The sequence below is a fragment of the Penaeus chinensis genome, chromosome 5, assembly GCF_019202785.1.
Source record: "Penaeus chinensis breed Huanghai No. 1 chromosome 5, ASM1920278v2, whole genome shotgun sequence".
Classification (NCBI taxonomy): domain Eukaryota; kingdom Metazoa; phylum Arthropoda; class Malacostraca; order Decapoda; family Penaeidae; genus Penaeus; species Penaeus chinensis.
Genome location: NC_061823.1, coordinates 6,589,957 through 6,609,956, shown reverse-complemented (window position 1 = coordinate 6,609,956; position 20,000 = coordinate 6,589,957). Strand labels below are relative to the sequence as shown.

Genomic DNA, 20,000 nt, shown 5'->3' with positions numbered 1-20,000 from the left:
CTTTGGATTCTTCTCACACACTGCTATCCAAATATACAAAAATTATGCTGTGGAAACCACCTATTACCCACAATCTTGGCCCTGATAGCAGGGGAGGGCAGGACCTGGGAAACTGTGGAGTAAAATATAAACTGACTACAGTAAATACATACCTATAGTAATAATATACAATGAATAGGTCCCCTGTGACCTCCCTTGAGGGACTTCCACACCCAACCCCCAAACCGGAATCCTCCAGGTAAGTATAGCAGGACTGAGCATGAATGAACCACATGGCTCCATACCCCTCCCAGCTGAGCTCCCTCACAGCTTAGCAGCTTCCATCAATGAGGTTAGTAACTCAAAATTCCTTGGACAAATGTTGCCATGTTCAGCCCATATATAGGTCATACATTCTATCTTGTCCTGAATACGACAAGGATTCTTTGTCATTCAGGGTAGAGGTTGGGGGTGGTGGCCCTCAAGTGTTGCAAGGGAGTATAGCAAGTGATTATTAGTATTGTGTTCTTATGTTATTGCTATTTTACCCCACAATTTCTCTTGCACATCCCATGTCCTCCTCAGCTACCAGGGCCAAGAATGTGGGGATTTGAAGGTTTTCTGCAGCATAATTCCTACATATATATAACCTAGAGGAAGAGGAATCCATCCATACCAAAACCATTGTGACCAGTTATGTGAAGGTCTTCTTAACCCAATACCGCCGGGTAAAATGAACAAAAAATGGGGAAAATGCTGTGCCTATTTTCTATATTTTTTGTGAAATGTCTGTCCATAGATGGTTCTGCTATTGCTTAGCCACAAAGGAGTCAATTAGTAGACCTTGCGACCTTACCTGATTTGAATTGGCGGGAAAATCATATTTTTTACAAGTGCTATGAATATCGATGGTGTTATTTTTATTATAAACATTATAATTATTATAATGTTTTTAAACATTAGTAACAGCAAAATAAGACAACATAAATATTTTGTAAATCAAAGAAAAGGGTGAATAGGCGAGACAGGCGGTACTCGTAACTGGCTTATTGGTGACTTAGTACAAGTATAGCCATCTATGTGTCAAAACAATCAAACAAGTACTCACAGTGGGCATAGCACGTGTCTACACGTCGTACCCGTCGGCAAGGGGTTAACAAATAGCTACAGTTTACAACCATCATCCAATATGACTTCATCAAATATGCTTTTGAGTACCTTTCTGGAACCAGTGCATCTTTTAAGGTTTTAGCAGGTGCTCGGCAACAATGCGAGACCCAACCAGTGGGGAGGGCAAGTGGCATTATTACGAAATGGTGCGCTTAGATTTTACAGTATTTTTGTATTTTAGTTATTTCTTAAGCAAACTGAGAATTTTGAATCAATTAATCTTTACTGTATGAATGCAAGAACCTAGGACAAACTGAAGATGAGATTCTTATAGAGGACAGAAAGTTGCAGTTGTCGGCACAAGAAACAACCTGCAGATGCAAGTAGTAACACCAAAAATAAAAGAAAAAGACAGCAGAAAGCACCACTCAGAGCCCCCCATCAATCCACCACTCGGGCACACCCAGTCACGGTGACTTAGCATTCTTAATTAACTTATTGACATGGAATTGGGGACTTAGTCTCTGGCAAGTGTCTATACTATAATGAATTACCGCAAAATCTACACCATACCAGACTGGCACAATAAGGCACAGACAGGTCTGAGTGATTATGAAGAATTTTAAGACATTTGCTCTGTGCATAACCATACCTACTAATTCCATCGAATATTTCTGAAATACTTGGTAGTAGACATCAATAGTCCATTGATACCAAATTTGATGGGTTATTAAGATGGCGACTGGTTAGTGAAAATTACCTTTATCTCTTACCAGCACCTACGGGGCGCAGGTTTGCAGGTCTTGGCGATCACTGGAATCCCTGTGGGTGTATCTGTAACTTTCACCGTCAAAAATAAACACATAATAGCTTTATTCTTCCTCCCTTCCCGCAAGCATACAAAGTGCAACTTAACACCTCATTTCGTTGCCCCCTGCCTTGACACGCCTTCGTACGAGGTCACGAATCCTTCGTGAATGTATTTCAAGGCCCTAAACATTCCTCCTCGTGTGTCAGGCTTTAAATTAAGGTGATTTTACTCCATTACTGTCTTACCTCCGTCCCTTGTGATGTTTTGCCCGCTGCTCGACTGAACGGAGCGTGACTATAAATATTAATTTCTTTTTCTTTTTCTTTTCATGTTCACGCGTGTATTTAATGATTCGCATATCCATTATCAACTCGATTAATGAGTTATCAACTGACCTTATTCAATCATAAAGGTAAGTACGGTAGAATATCCTTAGGGACCTTTAAAAATGTGCTCTGCATATCTTACATACTTGCTCTCTAACAAGATAATTTATCTCATTCGGTGGTTCATTTACACTTTTATAGATGTATGATTAGAGCATCCTTTTCGAATACTCAGAGCTGATTGCTCTCTTCAGAATTATCTATCTGATCAGAGGGAAGCAAATCAAAGTATAGGCGCAATCTTTACTTTACCACTAAATGCACACCAGCGTTGATGAAAGGCTTGAACCATTATTTTAGGTAATACAGATGGAGTGACAGAGGACAGGGTAATTACATTATGTTTAATCTAGTTCTTTCCTCTTCCGAATGTGCCCCTACGTACAGAGTACCAAGAATAAGAGACTTTCTCACCCATGTCAATGATCTCAGTGATCCTTGTTAATTACTACACAGCCATGATCTCTCTCTCTCTCTCTCTCTCTCTCTCTCTCTCTCTCTCTCTCTCTCTCTCTCTCTCTCTCTCTCTCTCTCTCTATATATATATATATATATATATATATATATATATATATATATATGTGTGTGTGTGTGTGTGTGTGTATGTATAGCGTGTGTGTGTGTGTGTACAGAGAGAGAGAGAGAGAGAGAGAGAGAGAGAGAGAGAGAGAGAGAGAGAGAGAGAGTGAGAGAGAGAGAGAGAGAGAGAGAGAGAGGGGGGGGGGTGGGGGGGGACGCCAGAGGGGAATCATGCTTCTGCACAAAGCTGGCCTCCTGGTAAATACGCTGCCTATCTATGTGGGATGGCTAGTGTTACAGTAGAACTACATTGGATAACCTCCATTGCCAATCCCTTTGCTTATGTTATGGAGGTCTCTCTAGCTCCTTTGATTATTATTGGACAACGCAGCAATAGATGTCGAGTGTCTGTGGTGCTTCTGGACATGCAGCAAGGAGACGGGACTCTCGCATCCTAATTTCTTGCCATGTTAATGTCTTGCCATGGCGTGTTCTTAAATATTTTGTCAAGAGCCAAAATCTCCTGGCAACTCCTTGGGGTTGAACATGGTCTCCGCTCCTTTTCAAAGTTTTTCTCGTCATCTGCATGATGCTTATATGATGCAATCTTCCCTTTCAATATTGCAGTAAAGTTCCAGTAATATCAGTCGGGAGATGACATCAGAAGCTTTTCTCTTCAGTACAATAAGCCATGTTGTAGGCGCTGACTATGGTTCCAGATAATTCCCTCATGGCTTCGTTTGGTTAGACTTCATAGGCGTGCAGAGGTAATGGGGTGCCTTCCTCTGCTACAGTGCAACACGAAAACAGGGCAAAGTTTTCGAGCAAGGGTTTTTGACAACTTTTCTCATCATGGTGTTTCTCGTTTCCAGTTTGTGCGGTGTTTTTGTTTCGTGTAGGTTGACGTGCTGTGCAATGCAATTGAAATATATGTTGAGTAGAGTTCAACTTGAGGTGAATTGGTTATCTATGCCAATATTTTGTGCTTGGTTGGATGTCATTTCTCGACTGATATTACTGGAACTTTACTGCAATATTGAAAGGGAAGATTGCATCATATAAGCATTATGCAGATGACAAGAAAAACTTTGAAAAGGAGCGGAGACCATGTTCAACCCCAAGGAGTTGCCAGGAGATGTTGGCTCTTGTTGTTAGAGTAGAATAAATTGGTAACCATTTTACTCTGGTTACAAGTCTGGACTAGTTGTTTTGGACTCATCTACATTTTTAAAGAGAAGTCGACAGCAGTGAAGGTGGTATTAATTCAGGATTTGAGATGGTCATACTGTTGAAGTAACGAGCAAAGACTTGAACCTTCTCTTTTGGGTTTCAAGAGCCAGTTCCTAACAAGGACCTCTGAGAGATGGAATGGTCTCATCTCTCGATTCTCTTTGTTTTTCATTAACAATATTCCACCACTGCTTACTTCCTGTTTTGTCATTTTTATATATGTGTGGCAAGCATGTGATCTGTAGATTGCTTGTGTAGTGCTATATTTCTTCGGGTTGGATTCCGTTTATACTGGAGCCAAGCATGACACCGAGGTCCAAATCATGTCACGTAGTTCCTGGACACATGGTTCTCATGTGGATCTCACTCACTCTATGCTTGAAGCAGGATGTCAGTCAGTCTTTCCATCAGAAGGTTTGTTTTTCCTAGTAAGACTTTAACCCACGCTATTTCTTGCGAAGTTTTAGTTTCCCCCAATTTCCTTTCCCACGCTTTAATCAGATCCGCGTGACTTGTTCGTGTTTTTTTTGTTTTTTTTTTTTCTTTAAACTATTTCTGTCAACACAGTCTCATGCTCAGAAGTGCCAACGTAGGTCAAAGGGGAGCAGGCCATTAAATTGCCAGGTAGGTCCGTAATTACTGGATCTAAGGAGGAACCTATAAAATGTGTGGGGAAATTTACTTGGTTAGTGAGGTCGAAAACTGCAAGGAAACTTTCGAAGCTGACTTGTACCATGTGTTGGTTAAGGCTCCTGACTATAATCATGTGATGGCACTCGTTTACACACTGTCTCTTTTCATTATGCACTTCTGCTACTAGTTGAGGAGCCAGATGTTGACGTGTCTCTTGAATTGTTGTAGAGACGTTGCGTGATGGAGGCTGGTGTTCCTCACAATATGGTTCCAGAGAGCCCATATTGTGACAGGAATGAGCGCAGATGAAAGTTTGTCCTGGCGAAGGGCATACGCACTTGCTATTGTCTCTCGCGTCCACCACAGGTGTTGTGGCTGGAGTCGTGTGGAGTGGGAAAGCGTATGCTTGACAGATGTGGAGTCTGCACTATGTTAACCTTGTACATTACACATAGGCCGCCAACGTTGGCGGGGTTGCAATGAATGGAGTGTGATATCCAGCGGTTGCTGTGTTTTGTAGCGTATAGTTGCCTCTGCCCGCTTCTGAACCTAATCCTGTAGGAAAGGGTATGAAGGCGGATAGGCAGACCACGCAAGCGGACTTTTAGAGTGCTGCTACACCAGGCCCGTCCAGGAGATGGCCGATGCAACGGATGCATCTGCGCCGAGGATCTTGATGGAGTCCTGCAGAGACCATTTTTTGCCGTCGAGGAGGATGTTTGGAGCTGGCAAGAAGGCCAAGTCTCTCTGACGTGGGATGAGCATTGACTGTGTCTACTCTGGGGCTAGTGTCGCCTGCCATCTCAGCTCCACGCCGCGAGGCTATGAAGCCTCAGATTGATGCGCTCTATTGTTCGTTGATGGTCGTCTCACTTACACATGAATGGCATCGTGCAGTCGCGGACGCCTCCGGTATAAAGTGCAGAATGTAATTTAAAAATTCCAAAACAGAGGCCCGAGGACGCTTCCTTGGGGTACTGACGGGGCACCACCACGGAATGTGACCTTCCATGGAGATAATTTTTTAGGAGGTTCAGGAGGTTCCCACTGAAGCCAAAGCTCCTTAGCTTGCTGATGATCTAAATATGCCACACCCTGTCTAATGCGATCACATCTAAATGGCTGTAATCTAAAGCCTGATTCCATGTCGATGACTGGACAAGAAGTAAGGGCGAGGTTGATCTCTGTGCTCGAAAGTCAAACTGTTTCTCGTTAAATAACCAGTGGCAATCGAAGTGAGTTATGAGTTTTATCTGCAATTATAGTATTAAATATCTTACTAACAACAGATAGCAGAGATATGGGCCTGTAATTGTTAGGATCCGTAGCTGCATTTTTTTTTTTTTTCGTGGATCGCCGCTACACGAGCAGATTTCCACAAACAAGGCCACTTCTTTGCAAGCAGTTGTTAAAAAGCCTACACAGGGACTCTACTAGTTGGGCAGCACAACCTTCGAGTTGGTGTAGAGAGGGACGGTGGGACAGGTCGGGGATACTCATTTTGCTTGCAAAGTGAGTAGCAAGCACCTAGGCCTTTTCTTCACTTGTGATTGTAGTGATTTTATCAGGATATGTTAATGGGAGTATGATATCGTTCTGAAGCAGGCCTTGTTTCTGCTTCATACAAGTCGACCAGACTTTGTCACCAGCAGTGCGACCAGAGAGTTTTTGTTGCAGGGCTTTTTCCCATTGCTCAGTCGCCCTCTTGTACGTGGTGCATGTCTTGTGCAATTGTTTGTTGTGGGTGGTTGGATGGTGCTTCTATCGACGCCAGGCTCTACTTTTCTAGTCAGCAGCAGTCAAAGTTGGTCCCATGTCCATGTTGAACGTAGAGGACATGTTCGCAGAGAAAAATGTTTACTAAGCCGCGGTTTGATGCGGTCGGATGGCCAGTTCCTTTCCGCCCCGACTTTGACCCCAGAATGCTGACGTCAGCATATCAGTACTCATTCACAGCTGAGTCGACTGAGGGGGACGGCGGCCGGGCGCGAATCCAGGAACTTGCGACTGCAAAGCCAGCCCTCTACCACTGATCAGCAGCAGTGCGGCACTGATAACCAAACCATGGCTGATATGCTTTACATCTGGATCTCTGACTAAGCAGAGAACGTCTCTGTAGTGTTAATAAGACGTCATTAATATTGGATGCCTGGTCAATGTCGCCACTCATTATCTTATCCCAGTTTACCTGTCTTAGCCTGTGGTGCATAATGGCCCATCTGCCTTATTCCAATTGTCCTAATTGTATTCTCCTCTCGATCCATATTTGTTTTCATCTCTAGGTGAACAGCAAAGTGGTCGGAGTACCCGACAGTCTGTAGTTGGCTACATGTAATTATGTCAGGACTGAGACCAGTGATAACAGGGTTAAGTGATGAACCTGAAATATGGGCGGCAAAACCCACATGATTCGTTAATTCGTGTACTGTCTGCAACTCATCAAATGCTCTGGCGACGAGATATTGGTTTAGGTCGCCGACAGTGATTGAATGACTGCACTCATGTGCTTGTAGGAGAGGATCAAGGTGTGACTGCAGATAAGTAAGGGGCATTCGACCTTGCCACTGGGACCTGTAGCAAACCCACATCGGAATAGGTGATTCTCCTTAAATTTTAAGGAACATAATTTCCAAATGCTCAGGAATATTCACAGAGTGCCAGCGTGTGTAGCTGTTCCCTTTCTCATAGGTGGCAAGGACATCAGGATTGAGGAATCTCTCTCTCTCTCTCTCTCTCTCTCTCTCTCTCTCTCTCTCTCTCTCTCTCTCTCTCTCTCTTCCCCCCCCCTCTCTCTATCTATCTATCTATCTATCTCTCCATCTATCTATCTCTCCATCTCTCTCTCTTTCTTTCTCTCTCTGTCTCTCTCATACCCTCTCGCTCTCTCCTCTCTTTCTCTTGCTGTCTCCTCTCTCTCTCTTGCTGTCTCCTCTCTCTCTCTTGCTGTCTCCTCTCTCTCTCTTGCTGTCTCCTCTCTCTATCTCTCTCTCTCCTCTCTCTCTCTCTCTCTCTTTCTCTCTCTCTCTCTCTCTCTCTCTCTCTCTCTCTCTCTCTCTCTCTCTCTCTCTCTTTCTTTCTCTCTCTCTCTTTCTCTCTCTCTCTCTCATACCCTCTCGCTCTCTCCTCTCTTTCTCTTGCTGTCTCCTCTCTCTCTCTTGCTGTCTCCTCTCTCTTTCTTGCTGTCTCCTCTCTCTATCTCTCTCTCTCCTCTCTCTCTCTCTCTCTCTCTCTCTCTCTCTTTCTCTCTCTCTCTCTCTCTCTCTCTCTCTCTTTCTCTTGTCTTCTCTCTCTCTCTCTTGCTGTCTCCTCTCTCTCTCTCTTGCTGTCTCCTTTCTCTCTCTTGCTGTCTCCTCTCTCTCTCTTGCTGTCTCCCCCCTCTCTCTCTCTCTCTCTCTCTCTCTCTCTCTCTCCCTCCCTCCCTCCCTCCCTCCCTCCCTCTCTCCCCCTTTCTTATATATCTCAACTCTCTCTCTCTCTCCCTCCCTCCCTCTCTTCCCCTTTCTCATATATCTCAACTCTCTCTCTTTCTCTCTCTCTCTCTCATACCCTCTCGCTCTCTCCTCTCTTTCTCTTGCTGTCTCCTCTCTCTCTCTTGCTGTCTCCTCTCTCTTTCTTGCTGTCTCCTCTCTCTATCTCTCTCTCTCCTCTCTCTCTCTCTCTCTCTCTCTCTCTTTCTCTCTCTCTCTCTCTCTCTCTCTCTCTCTTTCTCTTGTCTTCTCTCTCTCTCTCTTGCTGTCTCCTCTCTCTCTCTCTTGCTGTCTCCTTTCTCTCTCTTGCTGTCTCCTCTCTCTCTCTTGCTGTCTCCCCCCTCTCTCTCTCTCTCTCTCTCTCTCTCTCTCTCTCTCTCTCTCTCTCTCTCTCTCTCTCTCTCTCTCTCTCTCTCCCTCCCTCCCTCCCTCCCTCCCTCCCTCTCTCCCCCTTTCTTATATATCTCAACTCTCTCTCTCTCTCCCTCCCTCCCTCTCTTCCCCTTTCTCATATATCTCAACTCTCTCTCTCTCTCTCTCTCTCTCTCTCTCTCTCTCCCTCCCTCCCTCCCTCCCCCTTTCTCATATATCTCAACTCTCTCTCTCTCTCTCTCTCTCTCTCTCTCTCTCTCTCTCTCTCTCTCTCTCTCTCTCTCTCTCTCCCTCTTTCTCTTTCTTTCTTTCTTTCTCTCTCTCTTAATGAGGTAGGAAAAATCAAGAACACAAATTTTTCACAATACTTTATTAAGGCAAGTAACTTTACATTATAAACCTTAAACGTGAACTCTTACAAAAGTGTTAAATCTCGTGCTTCCGTCTGATGCAAGTAAAGGGAATCATCCAGTCGTTTTAAAATAGCCAAAATGTCTAAGATAATGGTAACGAAAATTTACTTTGAATAGGTCCGTTTCCCCATTATTGTTCTTTTTGTTTTGATAAAAACCGACAGGCCCTTTTTTTATAAATGTATTAAACCCAGTGAGTTTCTTTTGGACTAAAAATAGAGAGAAAAATACAATGATGCCATTTTAAAGCCTTGTGAGTAAAGAACTTTCAGCGAAATAAAGCAAGAAAGTTCATTAAACCAGAAAATAAATAAGTAGACAGCTTACTCGTTCAGAATTCCATTACTTATCGGTGAGAGAACTCCCCATGCTCCATTTGACGAACACATTTTACTCAAATAATCATTCGGTAATTTAGAAAAAAAATGGAATTCAAAACGAGTCAGCTCACAAGATACGACGTGTCAAAGGAGGCACAGGCGTAATATTTTTTGCGATTTTTTAAAAACCATATTACTATATATATATTTATATAATGCCTTTTTAATCTACGTAGCAGTTGTAGGAGAAGCGGCGCTAACTACATCCCAACACTTTTCGAAAGTTTTATAGAAGTCGGTGGTTCTGACAGACGGATCTTTACACCCGTACCCGCCCATCATGTGAATGTGGGCGTAGTCGCGGCAGTCCACCGTCCCGTCGAGGTTGCAGTCGATCTGTGGGCGAGCGGAGAGCTGAGTGCGTGCGGGAGGAGGTGGGTGAGGATGGTGTTGATGGTGAGGATTGTGTTGATGGTGAAGATGATGGTGAGGATTGTATTGATGGTGAGGATTGTGTTGATGGTGAAGATGGTGAGGTTAGGATGATGGTGATGGTAATGATGATGGTGGTGGTAATAATGATGATGGTGATGGTAATGATGATGATGTTGATGGTAATGATGGTGATGTCGATGGTGATGATGGTGATGGTGATTTTGAGACTCAGTATTTTGATGATGATGGTGCTTTTAACTGTATAAAATCATATTGCTACTAATTTTGAATGTGATACTGTCATCTCTTTTCAACAGAATCAAAATACAGTAATTTTCAATATATTATGAGAAGCAGTCTAAAGAAGTATTTTACTTATCATATTATGAAACAATAGTTATGTTATTGTTATCTACTATAAGTGCACTTACATACACACACACACACAAATATATATATTTATGTATGTATGTATGTGTATATATATATATATATATATATATATATATATATGTGTATGTATTTATATGTGTATATATATATATATATTTGTGTGTGTGTGCATATACATACACACACACACACATATATATATATATATATATATATATATATATATATATTCACATATGTATACACACACATACATATATGTATTTGAATATATATGTATATACGTATGTATACATGCATACATATATATGTGTGTGTATGTGTATGTATGTATATATATTCATATATATATATATATTTGTATATACATATGTATATATACATATATGTGTATATGCATGTGTATATATACACATACATACATGTGTGTATACATATATATACATACATACACACATATTTGCATATATATACATGTATATACATAAATATTTATATATATACATGCATATATAGATATTTATTTATATATATGTATATATACGTTGATTCATATGTTTATACATATGTATATATATGTATATATACATATATACATAAAAAATTATATATATACATGCATATATATATATATATATATTTATTTATATATATGTATATATACGTAGATACATTTGTATAAACATATGTATATATATGTATATATACATATATATACATATATATACATATATGTATTAAGGTCTTTTTTTATTAAAAAGCATTAATTGGAAAATGCAGTAATCAAACAAGCGTGAAACATACCTACCATTTGACGCGCGGCAACGAAAAAAATGGCAGTTAAAGACAAGCATGAAATTTGACTGTTATTTTACCGATAAAATCCACCGCCATCTTCACTATCGCCCGCGTCACCTTCAATGCCCAAGGAAAGTCCAGCATAAGCGTTCACTTTTGGGAAAGTTATCATCATTATCATCAATATCAATCATCATCATCATTATCATCATCATCTCTGTCAATGCTTATTATTTTAAGTTTAAATCGCGTAGGATTTACTGGACTTTCCGCTTGTAGATTAATGTTATTTTAATAAACTAAAATAATTTCCCGAACCGGCAATATTCGCTGTTCCAGGCATTATTTATTTTTTTTTTTTTTTTTCACTTTCTCCATTTTATCACTATCATCCCTTTTAGACATAACAAATTGTAATGATTCAGTTTACAATTGAGGAAAATTTTCTGTGACAAAAGTGAAGAAGGGGAACAAGCATACATTTAACTATAAATTCTGCAATTAGATTGAATCAAGAATTTAAAAGGGATGATTTTTAGCATTAATATTATTGGTTTAATTGTAGTTAATGGTATTTAAAACATTCATTTGAGTATCAAAATGTCGGTCATTTTGTTCCGTCAAAAATACTTTAGTCTCGTAATTGACACGCAAAGTAAAAGTCAGTTTGTATGTCTTTTTTATCATTTTAATTGCCCACGAACACCTCTCTGGCCTTACCATTGCCTTTTGGGGTTGTCGGAGAGCATCAAAACGAGCAATAACGTCTTTGGTTCTTTTGCAGGTCGAATATGCATTCACACTCACTTTCTTCTTCTTCTTTTCTCTCTCTCTCTCTCTCTCTCTCTCTCTCTCTCTCTCTCTCTCACACACACACACACACACACACACACACACACACACACACACACACACACACACACACACACACACACACACACATAAAATTCATTAAGTAGTCAGCGTGTCTCTCTTTCAGCTGTCGATGATTTTAATTTACTGAGGCGACGGTTTGTGAGTTCCCAGTTAGTTGATTTATCTCGTGGTTTTGGGGTGTTTAAGGGAAGGACCGGAAGGAGAGGTGGGCGAGGGGGGGTCACACACCTGGCTTTCAGAAATGGGACTTGGGCAAGAATCTTGAAGAGCAGCAATGGTCTGACTATTTGGGAAACTAAGTCTGCGAAGTGTTGATGGGGCTGATGTTTTTTTTTTTTTCTTTTTTTTTTTTTCACCCCAGTCGTCTAAAATTTCTGTGGAAATTCTACCTGTGTCTCTTACTTACTAGTAGTGGGTATTCTGGAGACTTATTCTCGCAAGTGTCTCTTTATGTGTTGAGTTCTTTGAGCTTTGTTCAGTTGTTTTTCTTTGTCTTTTTAACTGTCCCTATCTTTGTTAACATACGGTGGCTTGTCCTGCACTGCCTATCGTCATATATTCCTTGTGTAGTATGTCCATGGATTTTACCTGAATCTCTAAAAGTGTGATATTTAATCATCGGGTTGAATAGTTCTAAAATAAATTTAATGTCCTAAAATCCTTTAAGTACCGATGGACATGTATTCCACCTTTTGTTTTTATTATTTTTCTAACTTCATGTCATTCCCTCAAAGTACCTAAAAGACCCATTGCTCCAAGTGTAAGTGGGGGTAATTATTTTTTCATCTCAAGGGATTATGTGAAGGGTTAAAAGGGGCGCTTTGGCCGTGGGGGCAGGAGGAGGGGTAGAGGGGGAAGGGAGAGGGGGGAAGACCACAAACGACACCCTACCATTAGAGGGAGAGGCGGGTCTCGCACTCCTGGTACTGGGACCAGAACTTGTCTCCTTGCTGAATGGCTCTGGCGCAATCCCCGCGACCGAGTTTGTGAGTCCTTATCACGTCGATACAGGTCACTGCGCCGTCGCCGTTGCAATCCTACTCGCGTGAGGAGTTGAGGAGTGACATCAAAGGAGGAATTAGTCCATAAATATGGCGAGGAAACACACTAAGCCAGGGGCCCTTTCTGCGTCGATCAGACCCGTTCGCTTTTCGGTCGAACTGTGCTACACGATAATCAGCACTTCAAATTTCAAATTATATCATGATATGGAGATAAAATGCTATTTTTTTTTAATCTGAGAAAATAAACTGGAAAAAATTAAAACTATAGATAAATTCTACAATGTGTATGGAGGAAATCTATCATGTCAGAGTGAAAACAACAAGTACACTTAAAGTTGACTCCCAGGTTTGAAGGGTGTGTGTTAGGCAGCACCGGGTGAATAAAGTAGAGAGCGCAAGTTATCACAACCACGCTGAGTTCAAGCAAACACACCCTTATACTTCTACCCGTAACACCTCCCTCCTAACTCCTAAGAAGTTCGTTAGCACCCTCCATGCCCCTCACTCAGTTACGACAATGAGCCCCACCCTTTCATCTCTGGCATGCTCCGTGAACAGACCCTGACATGAGGACAAGTGATGGCAATACATACCTGGAGGAATTTAGCCATGTAGCGGCGGACGGTCTCGGCTCCGCAGTACAGGTCCTGCACGCAGCGCTCGAAGGCTGCAAGGAAGACGGGGTTTTGGTGAAGGATTTTTTTTTTTTTTTTTTTTTTTTGTGTGTGTGTGTGTGTGTATTTGTGTGTGTGTGAGTGAGAGAGCGAGAGAGAGAGAGAGAGAGAGAGAGAGAGAGAGAGAGAGAGAGAGAGAGAGAGAGAGAGAGAGAGAGAGAGAGAGAGAGAGAGAGAGAGAGAGTGTGTGTGTGAGTGAATGTGTGATATATGATAAATTTAACTTTGAATTAAATCTACATAATTTACTCGTACATTAGCACATACGGAGAGACCGTATTTACATCCTACCATACTTACTAATCATACTTACTAAAGCTGACATAGTTAAAGAAACGGGATTAAATTTCAAAAATCAAACGCAACGATACAAGAGAACACCTAATGTTCCACTGTCACCTTCTATGCTTACAAGTTGGTACATACCTCCCTTCTGATCCGCGTTGTCGCCCTCAATGATTGGCTTATCTGCGTCGGCCCAGTATGCCCATGAGATGAGGAAGGGCCCGCAGAAATATGCCCCTGGGTAGGGCGTGTGGCAGGCCGTGGAGGCGTTGCACTTGGTGGAGGCCTCGCACAGGCACCCGAGGCAGTTGGGGTCAACCCCTTCTCCTGCAGAAGAGGAAAGGAATTAGAAAAGACGTCAATGGAAGAGGGGTTTAATGTACTCTGTATTTGGGTGTTTTGTGTAGGGAGTCCTTCTGGGGCAAAGTGACCACCTTGATGGTTATTTTCTATGTCTTTTTTTACGAGTGATATATCACCTTTACTGCACTAACTGCCTGAATAGATATACTCTCGAAGGAAAACTTTCCCGTGTTGAGACATGGAAAAACAGAACGAGGTAGGTTCCCGCAAAAATCGCAGCCGAATAATTGGTTTTCCTGGTAATGAAGCTCATGCACTTCAAAACAAAGACACACATCCTGGTTCTGCGACTTGTTCCGTGGGAGAGTTTCGCCGTATTTGCCTTCAGCATACATACAACTCACGCGTCATGGAACGAAGGAGGCGTGAGCACTTCCTTCTCCCACTCCCTCTTGCGCCCCCCTCCTCTCTCCTTCGCCTCACTCTTTCCATCCCTCCCCCCCTTCTCTCCCCCTTTTCTGATATACACTGTAAATACACTGAGTTATTTACAAATAATTATCCAATCTCAACATCTCAAACTTTCTTTTCTCCTTCGCTTTCTCCCCATCTGTTCTTCCTCCCTCTCCTTCCTCCTCATCTTTAAACGCCTAGTGACTGCACACTCCGGGGAAGTTGATTAATAATTACGGGTCTATCATTATGTTAACCGACCGGTCGATTGCGTCACTGCCGATTTCCAGCGGATCTTTGGCATAACCTTCGGAGATGAGCTCAGAGACACAGGAATGCCGAAGACCTTGACAACGGATGATACTGGTCACGTGGCCTAGGCAAGTATTGTTCTGCCAAATGCATATGCTGTCTGCACCTACGTGATCTTTCTTTCTAGACAGATTAAATATATATATATAAATATATATAAATTTATATATATATATTTATATGTATATATGTGTATGTATGTATGTGTATGTATGTATGTATGTATATATATGTGTATATATATTTATATACACATGTGTGTGTGTGTGTGTGTGTGTGTGTGTGTGTGTGTGTGTGTGTGTGTGTGTGTGTGTGTGTGTGTGTGTCTCTATCTGTATATATATTTACATTTATATCTATCTACCTATATATGTATATGTATTATATGCAAATATGGAATACGTGTGCGTGTGTTATCTCGTAAGCTGTTTACGTCCTTCGCAACCTGCAAGAAGTCGAGCACCATTTTTTTTAAAGAAACAGTTAGTATTTGAGGGCACGGTTTAAAAAAAATAATAATGCTCGCCAGTTCCTAACGGATCCGTATGAATCTCCCAACCTCCTTCCCCCCCACCCCCCATCCGCCTTGTCCCCCTCCCACCCTCCCCCACCCCACCCCTCCTTCTTCCTCCACACACCCTTATTCTCCTCACCCTTCCCCTCCCCCTCTCCATTATCCTCCTCCCCCTTCTCCCCTCACCCCTTCCCTCTCCCTTTCCCCTTCCCTCTCCCTCTCCCCTCTCCCCACCCCCCCTCCTTCATCCCTAACTCCCGCCCACTCCTCTGCCACGCCCACTTGGCCTCCAACGCCTCCTTCTGGGGTTCTTCAAGCCCGACATCTGGAGACCAGCGACGCCCATGGGAAAGTGGGTGAAGGAAAAAAAAAAGAAAAAAAAAGATGGAAATATTAAGATTACAGAAAAGAGAATAGTAATATATTACGATCACTGGTGAAAATGATGATTATGATACTAACAATGATCATAATGATGGTGATAACGATAATGATATTATTAATAATGATAATCCAAAGATTGTTTCCATTCCGGCGATCTCTTGACAGTGGTCGATCAATGTGTATGATATACTCTTTTCAAAATATATAATTTACCGAAAACTCTAAATATATATGATTTTGGAATAAACTGTATGTCCACAATCATGAAAAAAAATCTGTATCCGCAAGAAAAACAAACAAGTAAATGAAGGAATGAAAATGAATAATTAAATACATAAAGAAACAAACAAACAAGGAAGCGAATAGATGAATGAAGGGGTAAATAAATAGATAGATGAATACTTAAACAAATAAAACAAAACCGAACGAATTGATACATTAATAAGAAAAAGAAAATCAGCGTCTGTAAACAAACCCCTTTTCCGAAGCACTGAACCGGAGCTTCGCCAGGGCGCCTCGCCAAAGGAAACGGCGCGAGGCAGAGCGAGGCGCCCTTAGCAACAACCTTCACCCGTTAAGTGGTTGAACAGCTAGTACTTGGTAATTAGTGGTAAGTGGTAAGGTCACAGGAAGTACCGGAGTCGAGGAAAATATTATTGCTGTTGTTATTTTTTCTGTTTTCTTTCAGGTGAATTTCTGTATGCGCTATTAGTCGTGTATCTATCATTAGGTGTATTTTTTATGTACGTTTTTACACGTGGAGGATGATAGTGTATAATTTCTCTATGGACGTACTTGTGGACTTGTTTATCAGATATAGAAATGAGTAATAATCACCCTCAATCCTTCTTTCGCACAGATGTAAAATTATATGAACATTTGCCCGTGCTAGGCCTGGTTAGTTATCCGCGCATCCTGTCTCGCGAGAGAAAACATCATGAGGGTGACGGTTCCAAGGTCTGCCGGCAAACGCACGCTGTCGATGTCCCGAACTGGTTATTCGTCTATATATATATATATATATATATATATATATATATATATATATATATATATATGATATATACATATATACACATATTTATATCTGCATGTATATATATGCATATATATATATATATATATGTGTGTGTGTGTGTGTGTATGTGTATGTGTATGTGTATGTGAGTGTGAGTGTGAGTGTGAGTGTGAGTGTGAGTGTGAGAGTGAGTGTGAGTGTGAGTGTGAGTGTGAGTGTGAGGGCGAGGGCGAGGGCGAGGGCGAGGGCGAGGGCGAGGGCGAGGGCGAGGGCGAGGGCGAGGGCGAGGGCGAGGGCGAGGGCGAGGGCGAGGGCGAGGGCGAGGGCGAGGGCGAGGGCGAGGGCGAGGGCGAGGGCGAGGGCGAGGGCGAGGGCGAGGGCGAGGGCGAGGGCGAGGGCGAGGGCGAGGGCGAGGGCGAGGGCGAGGGCGAGGGTGTGTGTGTGTGTGTGTGTGTGTGTGTGTGTGTGTGTGTGTGTGTGTGTGTGTGTGTGTGTGTGTGTGTGTGTGTGTGTGTGTGTGTGTGTGTGTGTGTGTGTGTGTGTGTGTGTGTGAGTAACTACCGTATACAAAAATACCCGTCTCTCCAAAGCACTTCACGCTCACGCGTCTTAAACAACAGCCCGAAGCGACGAACCAATTTTCCACCTCTCCCATGACTGATTTTTTCTCCAAACCTCAATAATTATGCCATCCATACACGGAAGTCCCCAAGTAATCTTCAACGCAGCTACCGGCAACTTAAACACCTTAAATTGCTACTTTGAGTCTTCTTACATCACAGGTAATTGGCCAGAGGTTCCCATAAAGACACTTTAGCTAAGGGTTTCTCGGGATGTATAAGATCTTGGTATGTTTTCCCCCTCCTTTTTGTGTCTAATATTTATGCTATTTATGTTCTTATTCTCATACTCTTCTTTGTTTATTTATCTCCTTGTGTTTTATTTTCGCAAGACTATGAACAAAGGGCTTGTTAGTTAGCAGCCATTTGGGCTTTAAAATGGTCAGCATATATCATTTACATTCTTGATTATTGTTACAAGTTTAAAGACACGAGGCAGACTAGCCATCTGTCTCTTGATTTTCTTCCGTAATATATGTGAAGTGAGGTATATGAGGTGAGTAATCTAAATCAGGACTGGAAAGAGATTGATAGAAGGGATCGAGGCACCGATAGATAACTAGATAGATTGAGAGAGAAAGACTAACCGCCAGCCAGACAACACACACACACACACACACACACAGAGAGAGAGAGAGAGAGAGAGAGAGAGAGAGAGAGAGAGAGAGAGAGAGAGAGAGAGAGAGAGAGAGAGAGAGAGAAAGAAACAGAAAGAAGGGTGTTGATAGAGAGGGGGAGACGGTTATCAGCAGGACTCCATAAGAAAATGAACCCTCAAGATCCAATCAACATTTTCGTGTCATGCACCATCACCCTCCTTGATCTCCCAAGGGCATCTTCGCCAGCCTACGTGAGGAATTGACATCTCATTATTGCTCCAGAAGACAAGTTAATTAAATAAAAAAAAAGGGATTAGATTACTATAAAAAAGGCATTTCTGCTCTTAGGACAGACGGGTGTAATTCTATTGCCTTTCGTGAGCTCTCGTATTTATAACTCTGATACGCGAAGTCTATATAAAAAAAACAAAACAAACTTGTAATCGGATTTTGACGTTGGTTGCAAGTGACTTAATGTCGATTGCCACATCAATTGACATTTCACAGATCTCGTCGAGACAAAGGACATTCCCGTAAGTCCTTGGACATCGCAATTTAAAGCTCCGTATCTTCCCGCAATCCGCATTGTTGACAGCCTTCAGAATAAATTGAATTAAAAAAAAAAAGGATAAAATAAAATGTATTTATATAAATATTATATGAATAAAAAGATAAAATATATTTATATAAACAATATAATAATATGAACAATAAACAAATGGAATTCTATCCTGCACCCTAGCATCGAAAGCGATTTAATTCGGATAGGAACATAAGAATGCCGATTCAAATGAGCTCTTGCGTGTCCCCGCCTTCACGCCCGCCTCTCCCATCTAAGGGCGGTCCCGCGGTTCTTCCTTCTCGTCGACGCCCTCCGATATCTTCCTGGTTGCCCTACGCTGATTGATTTTCCGTCGGCATATTTGTCTGAATGAGAGGGTTGATTGGTTGTCAGTTAGTAAGAGTTCTAAGCTATTATCTCCTCCGTTTTCGTTATAACTAGCTTCCGTTAGAACCATTTAACAACCCTGGTGGCGCGAGTGAATTCGATTTTCTATTCATTTCCCTTTCTCTCCGATGCCGACACCGTCTCAATGGAACCGGTAGGAAAGCCTCTCAAAGCAACATCCCTCACGTGCAATAACCTCGACATTTTTCATTCTCCTGACCCCCCGGGCTGAATGACCACGCAGAATGCTCTCAAAAGAACCAGTCGAAAAAAATGTGCATCTCTTTTTTTGTCCTTCCTGAGGGGAGATGAGGGGAGGGTAAGGGCGGAGTTAGAGTGACTTTGAATAAATTAATTGATATGGAGATCCTTCATTATAGCATCCCTTTTTTCATGGAGCATCCCCTTCCTATTTATTTTTTAGTTTTTGTTTGGTTTGTTTCTTATATGAATGTTTAACGAATACAAATACAGCGGATATTTAGTGACGCCTCTCACTACTTACTCCCGCATAGAAATCTCCACATCCTTGTAAATAAAATTAAAATCACAAGTAAACCAAATCATCAGTCGTTGCCACCTCTAACGGTTTAATTGCAAACTAACAATTTGTGACAAGAGCGTGTAATCAATAATTAACAACGAGTTTTTAAAGAGAGCGCAGGGGACCATGCCTAATATCACCATGAAGTAGGAAGCGCCAAAATACCACAACCTTGGTGTAATGACCGGGAACGGCTTTATGAGCAGTTCCATTTGTCTGAATCATTATCTCTAGAACGACTCTATATCTGGAGTAGGTGCTGAGCTAACCGCAGAACGTTATTAGGAGGGAGGTACACATATTAAACTAGATATGGCTGGTCTTTTAATGTGTGCGTGTGTGTGTGTAAGTGTGTGTGTGTGTGTGTGTGTGTGTGTGTGTGTGTGTGTGTGTGTGTGTGTGTGTGTGTGTGTGTGTGTGTGTGTGTGTGTGTGTGTGTGTGTGTGTAAACATATGTATACAAATAGTCGTATTCCCTTTAACAGAAGGACAAAGTTTCTTTTTGTCAAGGTTAATGAAGAGGGAGAAATCGGTTGTCAGCTTCGTAAAGCATTCGAGAAAGTCAGACGCAATCCCCAGCTGTAACATTAATTATGTTT

General features: G+C 41.9%; 2 protein-coding genes across 4 annotated transcripts in view; both read right to left on the bottom strand.

Annotated features, from left to right (window-relative positions):
• Window positions 1–2,203, bottom strand: part of LOC125025895 (c-Myc-binding protein-like) — an 8,086-nt gene extending 5,883 nt beyond the window's left edge. Inside the window, exon 1 of one of the 2 annotated variants that reach the window (XM_047614213.1) lies at window positions 2,146–2,203. The gene's annotated coding sequence lies outside the window, so the exon portion shown is untranslated. Of the gene's footprint in view, window positions 1–1,849; window positions 2,024–2,145 lie in introns of those variants that run through there. The other variant, XM_047614214.1, reaches the window with a different exon arrangement.
• A 6,659-nt stretch (window positions 2,204–8,862) lies between these two features.
• LOC125025743 (lysozyme-like) overlaps window positions 8,863–20,000 on the bottom strand; it is a 15,362-nt gene continuing 4,224 nt past the window's right edge. Inside the window, exons 2-5 of one of the 2 annotated variants that reach the window (XM_047613928.1) lie at window positions 13,847–14,032; window positions 13,340–13,413; window positions 12,634–12,779; window positions 9,520–9,636 (exon numbers count right to left, since the gene is read on the bottom strand). In XM_047613928.1, the coding sequence (XP_047469884.1) occupies window positions 12,636–12,779; window positions 13,340–13,413; window positions 13,847–14,032 (404 nt within the window). In that variant the 3' untranslated portion in view covers window positions 9,520–9,636; window positions 12,634–12,635. Of the gene's footprint in view, window positions 9,637–12,633; window positions 12,780–13,339; window positions 13,414–13,846; window positions 14,033–20,000 lie in introns of both variants that reach the window. The other variant, XM_047613927.1, reaches the window with a different exon arrangement.